General features: G+C 38.5%; 1 protein-coding gene across 19 annotated transcripts in view; it reads left to right on the top strand.

The window, feature by feature from the left end:
* The window catches only part of mmp23ba (matrix metallopeptidase 23ba), a 568642-nt gene that overhangs the window by 558316 nt on the left and 765 nt on the right, over positions 1 to 9561 (top strand). For 2 of the 19 annotated variants that reach the window (XM_087265667.1, XM_087265669.1), the window contains exons 2-8: positions 2567 to 3167; positions 3498 to 3637; positions 4568 to 4735; positions 5601 to 5765; positions 6019 to 6129; positions 8180 to 8306; positions 9504 to 9561. The exon at positions 9504 to 9561 is cut by the window's right edge and continues 765 nt beyond it. In XM_087265667.1, coding sequence (XP_087121793.1) covers positions 3040 to 3167; positions 3498 to 3637; positions 4568 to 4735; positions 5601 to 5765; positions 6019 to 6129; positions 8180 to 8306; positions 9504 to 9561 — 897 coding nt within the window. In that variant the 5' untranslated portion in view covers positions 2567 to 3039. Of the gene's footprint in view, positions 1 to 367; positions 1696 to 2255; positions 3168 to 3497; positions 4054 to 4263; positions 4736 to 5600; positions 5766 to 6018; positions 6130 to 8179; positions 8307 to 9503 lie in introns of those variants that run through there. The other 17 variants (XM_087265665.1, XM_087265666.1, XM_087265675.1 and 14 more) reach the window with 14 other exon arrangements.

Below are 9561 nucleotides of genomic sequence, written 5' to 3' on the forward strand. Positions count from 1 at the left end.
GATTCTACTGTTGCTATGGTAACACAGCTGTTATAGATCTGTTAAGGTGAATCTACTTTTGCTATGGTAACACAACTAATATATTAATTGATCTGTTGTGGTGATTCTGCAGTTGTCATGGTAACACAACAACTATAGTAATTGATCTTTTGTGGTGATTCTACAGTTGCCATGGTAACACAACATTGTTAATTTGAACAAATGACTCAATACTGTATATTTGTCTGCAGCTATAGGGTATGTTATATTACAATGCAACAGTTTACTGTAGTAAAAACTAAAGTATACTACAGTATTTATTGCAGTTCTCTATAGTTAATAGTACAGTATGCCGTAACAAAGAGCTATAAACACTACAATACATACAGCTTAATAGACTTTACTATAGTGTGGATTGAAAAGACTAAATTACTACAGTAGTTTTTCATAAACAGCACTAGAGCCTAGTTGGCGCTTCTTTCTTTTCTCTGGCGTCCTGAGAGGAAGTGGCTGGAATTAAAGCAGACTGCACTGCTGACAAAATGGGCTTTCAATAAACCTTGGCTGCCGATGCAGGAGAAAGACTAAAATAATTCTGAAACCAGTGCAACCACAGAGAGAACTGAGAGAAAACGCTGTTGTGTTCATTCGCCAAATAGCAGGAAAAGTGAGAGGATACACAATAAGAGCGCTATATAACTGTGTGGGACTTACTTCACACACAAACCCAAAACACTTGAGGAGTTTGGAAGATGTTATCTAATTCATTCATTCTTTTTCCTTCAGCTTAGTCCCTTCATTTATCAGGGGTCACCACCGCGGAATGAACCGTCAACTATTCCAGCATATGTTTTACACAGCGGATGCCCTTCCAGCTGCAACCTAGTACTGGGAAACACCCATACACACTCATTCACACACACACACTTATAAACTACGGCCAGTGTAGTTGATCAGTTCCCCTATAGCGCATGTGTTTGGACTGTGGGGGAAACCGGAGCACCCGGGGAAACCCATGCCAACATGAGGAGAACATGCAAACTCCACACAGAAGCACCAACTGACCCAGCCGAGATTCAAACTAGAGACCTGAGTGCTGTGAGGCCACAGTGCGACACCACTGAGCCACATGTTTTTATGATAATAAAAAAGTTAATTTTTCAGCTTCTGAGTAAGTAAATTTTGACAGATAACCATGTTGTGAATCAGTAGATGATTGTAATGTTGTAATATATATGATTGTAAAGGACTGTCATTGTAGGGCAGAATATCTCAGAACTAATAGTCTTACGTCACACAGTGGATTAGTCTGGGAGAGCGGTAAAAAGAGACTGAACTTTCCTCTGACTTCACTAATCAACACAAGATGTGCGTCTGTCTGGCTTAACACAGCATTATTAGAGTACATCACACACCAGTCAGGATATCACTCTTTCAGGAGAAACGTGGCACAGCGTGGAAAAACCTGCTCAGACACTGCAATAGATGATTGTCCTGTTTCTAGTCCAAATATCTCAAAATTCCTAAATCAGGAAGCATTTATTAGAAAAGCACTAAATATTGTGTTGATTTAGGAAATAATGAGTCAAAATAGAGTGAGCTTTTCCTTATCACAAACAAAATAATCTGACAGTTGTCTTGATTCCCAGCGCTGGAAAAGCTCATTAATACCCAAACTACAATTGTGCCACCAAACTGCACTACACTTCCTATCAGGCACTTCACTCACACACCAGTTCTGGATCACTCTGATTACGTGCACACAGCTGGAAGCTCATCTTGGACTATTTATACACCGCAGTTGCACACACACACAGAGCTGAGTCTTCTGTAACATGTGAGTCAGGGTACACGTTGTGGGTCCAAATACAGTTTAACTCATGCAGTCAGTGGTCAAAACAGGAGCAAACAGTATCATGAGGAAAATCCAACCATTGCTGTGGTCACAGGCAAAGAGGTCAATACAAGCGGCAAAACAACATAAACAAAAAACAAGGGAGGGGTCAGAAACAAGACAAGGCTAGACAATAGAACATTTAGTAATGCTGCAGGATAACAAGACTCAGCCATGTGTGTGTATAAATAAGTGTAGTGTATAAATAGTCCAGTATATCAATCTATACTATGCTGTACTGTACTATACTAATTGATAATAAATACTGCAGTGTTTTTTAACCATACTATAGTAAAGTACTTGAACTGATCCGTTGTGGTGATTCTACAGTTGTTATGGTAACAACAAGTATATTAACTGATCTGCTGTGATGATTCTGTAGTTGCTATGGTAACAACAACTATAGTAATTGATCTGTTGTGGTGATTCTGCAGTTGCTATGGTAACACAACTATAGTAATTGATCTGTTGTGGTGATTCTGCAGTTGCTATGGTAACACAACTATAGTAATTGATCTGTTGTGGTGATTCTGCAGTTGCTATGGTAACACAACTATAGTAATTGATCTGTTATGGTGATTCTACAGTTGCTATGGTAACATTACTATAGTAATTGATCTGTTGTGGTGGTTCTGCAGTTGCTATGGTAACACAACAACTATATTAATATGAACAAATGAGCCAATACTGTAGTTTTCTACAACTATAGGGTATCAGTCCATGATGAGCTTCCAGCTGTGTGTACGTAATCATTTGATCTGGAACTGGTGTGTGAGTGAGGTGCCTGATGGGTAATGTAGCGCAGTTTGGGTGATAGTGAGTGTTTCCAGTGATCTACAAGGGCTAGGAGATCGCTGATGATCGTGACAGTTATCTTATGTCAAATGGAAAACTAGATTATTGTGCTTCCCCGTTGCTTGTTTTAGGGAAAACCCTGCTTCATTTTAACTCATTATTTCTGAATTTGGAGATATTTGGACAAGAAACAAGACAAAAACTCCTAGTAAGGAAAGCATTTTTTGCAGTGTGAAGTCTGTTGGCAGAAGAGAAGACACCTGTTGTTTCTGCACATGTTCTTAAGTGTTCACGATATCTATGCTGAAATTGCTCAGCCCTAGATCAGCCTCATCTAATCAGAGTTTTTTTTGTCCAAGGAAGAAGCTCTCATGTCTGGTGTTTTGATGATTGGGATTCACAAAGACGCCCGCTCCCATGTGCTTCACCTTTCCAGAAACAAACGCTACACGCTGACGCCGGAGAAACTCAAGTGGGACAATTTCAAGATGACCTACAAGTAAGAGACGTCTTCTATGATCACAGACCTCTGTCTGAAACAGCGCAACCTTAGCCAAAATGAAGAGTTTTCCTTAAAACAAGCCAAACAATCTGACCATGGGGGAAGCAGAATCATCTAGTTTTAGATGTGAAATGTTTTTAATTGGGCTTGCTGCATTGGCAGATTATTGTGCTTATTTTAAGAAAAAACTCTCTTCATTTTGACTCATCAGTTCTGAGAACACGACAGCACAGTTGAATAAAGGGCTTCTTCCTCAGGGCAGTCAGCTGAATGTTTTTGGGCTGTACTTTTACACGGTTTTTGTGTATCTCTGTTGTGTTTGAGCAGATTGTTGTCTTTTCCGAGGAATCTGTTGAACGCCACTGACACGAGGAGAGGGATCTCCAAGGCCTTCTCCATGTGGAGCGACGTCTCGCCCTTCAGCTTTCGCGAAGTTCCTTCTGACCAAGAGGCCGACATCAAAATCGGTACATCAGATACATTTACATTAACCCACAAGAGAAAACACTGTAGTAAACACTGACTGCGCTGTCTTTGAAGCTCTTGATTTAGTCTGCCGATGTGCTTCTGCAGTTGCTATGGTAACACAAAAGCTATAATTATGGTGATTCTATAGTTGCTATGGTAACACAATTACTATAGTTATTGACTTGTGGTGATTCTATAGTTGCTATGGTAACACAACAACAATAGTAATTGATCTGTTGTGGTGATTCTACAGTTGCTATGGTAACTCAACAACTACAATAATTGATCTGTTGTGGTGATTCTACAGTTGCTATGGTAACACAACAACAATAGTAATTGATCTGTTGTGGTGATTCTACAGTTGCTATGGTAACAACAACTGTATTAATTGATCTGTTGTGGTGATTCTACAGTTGCTATGGTAACTCAACAACTACAGTAATTGATCTGTTGTGGTGATTCTACAGTTGCTATGGTAACATAACAACAATAGTAATTGATCTGTTGTGGTGATTCTACAGTTGCTATGGTAACAACAACAATAGTAATTGATCTGTTGTGGTGATTCTACAGTTGCTATGGTAACAACAACAATAGTAATTGATCTGTTGTGGTGATTCTACAGTTGCTATGGTAGCACAACAACAATACTAATTGATCTGTTGTGGTGATTCTACAGTTGCTATGGTAACACAAGAACTATAGTAATTGATCTTTTGTGTTGGTTCTACAGTTGCTATGGTAACACAACAACAATACTAATATAAACAAATGAGCCAATACTGCACTACTGTTACGTATTACGTGACTTCCGTGGACTTTAAACATTTAGTCAGAATGTTTGATTTATTTTTGGCATGAATGCATTACCCCCCCCCCCCAATCCACAGGAGCTTTACGCATCCGCCTGTTTGTTTGTCTTCGGTCAGGTTTTTACTCTGTTAACCACACGGACTGTCTGCACTCTCACCTGCACCACTGTTTCGATGGCATCACTGGAGAGCTGGCACACGCTTTCTTCCCCCAGACCGGAGAAATACACTTCGATGATGACGAGTACTGGATCCTGGGGAACATGCGCTTCAGCTGGAACAAAGGCAGGTTGCTGAGCGAGAAGCCAATACTGCAGTCTGAGCATTTACTGAGTGCTTATAGAAAAGAGTACAGAGAGTTTGCTGGAATTGTCCAGTCTCGACATTTTTGCAAGGTTAAGGTGATTCTAGAAATTATTTTGTACGGTGTATGTAGGAATATAGATATAATACTATAATATACACATATAATATACTATATACACTGCAAAACAATGCTTTTCTCACTTTTGTCTCGTTTCTAGTCCAAATATCTCAGAATTCTTAAATCAAGAAGCATTTTCTGGACAAGCAAAACATGTTGTCTTGTTTTCAGAAATGTTTTCAGTCAAAATGAAGAGAGTTTTTCATTAAAACAAGCAAAATAGTCCTGTTTTTCCTTTTGACATTGGATTGTTTTGCTTTATTATTAAATAAATGATCTAAAAATTATTAATATTATTAAATAGAATTTTTATGTTTCTCTGTTATCTAACAAGACAAGTTCAAATTACTGAACTGATATTTAGACATTATTTTTGATACTGCTTTAAATCAAGACAAAAAATAACTTTAGGCACCCAGAAACAGGCATTTCAGTCTATAATGAACACTCTGCACCCCACAGTCCCTGTGAATTTTAGATTTTTTTTTAAACAGATTTTTTATGTCACCCCACAAGTTTTCAATAGGGTTGAGTTCAGGGGTCTGAGCAGGCCACTCCTTTACCTCCTTTGCCTGAAACCAAAATGTTGCTCACTTCCTCATGTATTTAACGTCTTGTCCTGTTGAAACACTCATTTCAGGGGCATTAAAGGTGTGTGTGTGAGATTCTGTGGTTGTGTCAGGAGTTGTCCTGATTGTGTGTGTGTGTGTGTGTGTGTGTGTTCAGGAGTGTGGTTGACAGATCTGGTGCATGTTGCTGCTCATGAGATTGGCCATGTGCTGGGTTTGATGCACTCCCAGAACCCCAAGGCTTTAATGCACCTGAACGCCACGCTGACGGGCCGCAAACTCATCACTCAAGACGAGGTCTGGGGTTTACACCGACTCTACGGTACTCACTAATGTACACTTTAAACCAGGAGTGACCAACTCTGTTCTTGGAGATCTACCCTCCGGCAGATTTCAGTTGCAACCCATGCCAAACACATCATCAAGCGCTGTTCAGGTGTGTTTGATCAGGGCTGGAGCTGAACTCTGCTGCAAGGCAGATCTCCAGGAACAGGGTTGTGTCCTCCTGCCTTAAACTAATGCACTCGCTGGATTATTTCTGCATGTACCTGATGTTCTGTTCGTGTCCACCGCAGGGTGTTTGGATCGGTTCTTCATCTGTCCTTCATGGGCCAGGAAAGGATACTGCGACAGCAAGAGGAAGCTGATGCAGAAACACTGCCCGTCCAGCTGCGACTTCTGTTACGGTGAGACGCCTCGTATTCACTACTAATCACATGACTAAAATAGAGTTCAAAATATACCAAAATGATCTCAAATAAATATTTACAAATACATTTTAACAGTTTTAGAAGATATATACATATATAGATCTGTCAATAAAAAATGGTCACTTTATTTTGATGGTCTGTTTGTTGAATTTAAGTTACATTGCATCTGCATGCAGACTAATCCTCATTAGATTATCAGTAGACTGGTAGTGTTGGGGTTAGTGTAAGTTTTACTTGCAAAGTTTCTTCTAGTCAATTAATATATATATATATATATATATATATATATATATATATATATATATATATATATATATATATATATATATATATATACAGTCAATTTGGTTGATCTGCAGGTTGATATTACATGAGAATGTTTTTATACATATATATATATATATATATAGCTATGTATTTTAGTTTATAACGAACAAACTGCATCTGTAGTTCCTGATAATTTTAGGTTCTGCTTCAGAAACTGAATTCTTATTGTCACATATTACAACAAATGGTGAAATAGGTATTTAAGTATTAAGTTATTCTCTTCAGAGATTTTTAAAAAATAGGTTATATCTTATATAATTATACTTTTAAGGAATTATAAAAGCTTATTTATCATGTTAGGATTTTATAGTGTTTGTATAGTGATGTTTTTTTATGTTCTTGTTGGGTCTGTTGCAACGTAATTTCGTTCTGTATTACAATTCTATTGTGATGTGTTGAATTACATAAATAAAGGAAACTGAAACACAACACAATTTTTCAATAGGGTTGAGGTCAGGGGATTGAGCAGGCCACTCCTCTACCTCAATTCTTTTTGCCTGAAACGAAGGTGATATTTAAAATTATATATATATATATATATATATATATATATATATATATATATATATATATATATATATATATATATATATATATATGTAAATATTACCATAAAATTCAATCCAAGAAAATGCATTAACATGCATACACATTAAGAAAATCGGTCCCACTTTGTAATAAGTGGCCTAAACTAATATGTACTTACACAGGAATTAATAGTTTGTTACAATGTACTAATTGTGTAAATACATGTATTTACTGTGTACTTATGCTTGATTAAATACATGTAGGTAATTACATCTGTAATTAACTTTTGAAATTACATTTGTAAATACACTGTTGACCATCCCTTACACCTTAACCTACCCTTCATCCTACCCATGCCACCAAACCTGTCCATAACCCAACCTCTATCCCAACTCAAAAGCACCACAAGTGTTCTCAAATACATTATAGACACATTAAGTACATTGTATTTATTTTTTTGATGTAAGTACATAGTAGTTAAGGACACTTAATATAAAGTGGGACCAGAAAATCTTTATTAGCACCTCAAGAAAATTAAATATGTAATATCCTATATGTTATGATATATAATATACTATAATATACTGTGGCAGCATGGTGGCGCAGTGGAAAGCGGTCTCACCTCACAGCAAGAAGGTCGCTGGTTCAAGTCCCAGCTGGGTCAGTCTGTGTTTCTGTGTGGAGTTTGCATGTTCTCCGGTTTCCCCCACAGTCCAAACACATGCACTATAGGGCAACTGATCAACTAAACTGGCCGTAGTGTATGAGTGTGTGTTTCCCAGTGATGGGTTGCAACTTGAAGGGCATTCACTGTGTAAAACATATGCTGGATAATTTGGTGGTTCATTCCGCTGTGGCGACCCCTGATTAATAAAGGGATGAATATATAATTTATATAGCATTCAGAGGTTACGTGTAGCTGTGGATGGAGAGCATTGAGATTTATAATGATGTTTTTGCCCTCATGTGTCATTCACATCTCAAAACTTTCCAAAACTGAACTTTATCCTCTGAAACTCTGTCCTGCATCAGAAATATGTATTCTCAAACACTGGGGAGAACCAGAGAACATCTAGAAAGACTGAAATAACTTCAATCCACTGCTGGCGATCAGTATTACTCGTTGATGGACTCACAGACGTGTGATCAGATTTGTGTTTAACTTTGACAGAGTTCCCGTTTCCCACCGCACGGCCGACCACAGCGCCACCGCGGACCAAACACAAGTTTGTTGTGGAGGGGAAAAACCTCACCTTCCGCTGTGGTAAGAAGATAGCAGCCAAGAAAGGCAAAATCTAGTGAGTTCTGCTTTACATTTAAAGCTGTGCAAGATATTTTGCTGATTAAAGCCTTTACACAAGACTGTTATAATGCGTTTAGCAGTCATCGGCATCTAAACGTTTTATTATTCCGATTTTTTTAGAAAGCTTATGTTCATTTATAAAGCGACTACACTCACTGGCCACTTTATTAGGTACACCTCATGCTTTAATCCTCGGTGTCAGAGATTCAACAAGCTGCTGGAAATATTCCTCAGAGATTTTGCTCCATGATAGCATCACACAGTTGCTGCAGATTTGTCGGCTGCACATCCATGATGCCAATCTCCCGTTCAAAGCTCGGTTGTAACGAGTGCTTATTCGAGTTACTGTTGCCTTTCTATCAGCTGGAACCAGTCTGGCCATTCTCCTCTGACCTCATCAACAAGGCATTTGCGCCCACAGAACTGCCGCTCACTGGAGATTTCCTAGAGATGGTTGTGCGTGAAAATCCCAGTAGATCAGCAGTTTCTGAAATACTCAGAGCAGCCCGTCTGGCAGCAACAACCATGCCACATTCAAAGTCTCTTAAATCCCCTTTCTTCCCCATTCTGATGCTCACTTTGAACTGCAGCAGATCCTCTTGACCATGTCTACATGCAGTGAGCTGCAGCCATGTGATTGGCTGATTAGACATTTGCGTTATTGAGCAGTTGGACAGGTGTACCTAATAAAGTGGCCGTTTAGTGTGTCTGTATGTATAAATATGTGTGTATATATATACACACACTTTCTATTATATCATTGGAAAAGGAATTATTGTGAGTGTAATGCAGTGTGTATGGGTGCAGGACAGTAAATCTGGCATTATTCTCTCTTATATCTGCCGTTATCAGTCTCACACTATTTTATTTATTGTTCTGACAGTCTTGATAACACTATCGTGGAGTTTTTCTGTCTCTATTTGAGCAATTAGGAGCGCAAACGGTGTATTAGTGTTGTTCTCTCCCACTCACTTCACTCTCAGCTTTCCAACTATAAACACTTCCAATGCAGAGAAACACGCAAATGTGGAAACTGCCCATTGGACTGTTTTTATTTTGATAAGTCTGTTTTTGTTGAGCAATTGAGTCTATCATTTGTGTATTTTAATGATAGCCTAGCTATGTTTCCGTCTTTAAATGTAAACACAGCTAAAGTTACACTGACCTGCTGTATTCTCTCTCTCTCTGACAGCTGGTATAAAGACGGCGAGCTGCTGGAGTTTTCTCACCCCGGCTACATTTCTCTGAAG

The sequence above is a fragment of the Danio rerio genome, chromosome 8, assembly GCF_052040795.2.
Source record: "Danio rerio strain M-AB ecotype USA chromosome 8, GRCz13ab, whole genome shotgun sequence".
NCBI classification, from domain to species: Eukaryota; Metazoa; Chordata; class Actinopteri; order Cypriniformes; family Danionidae; genus Danio; species Danio rerio.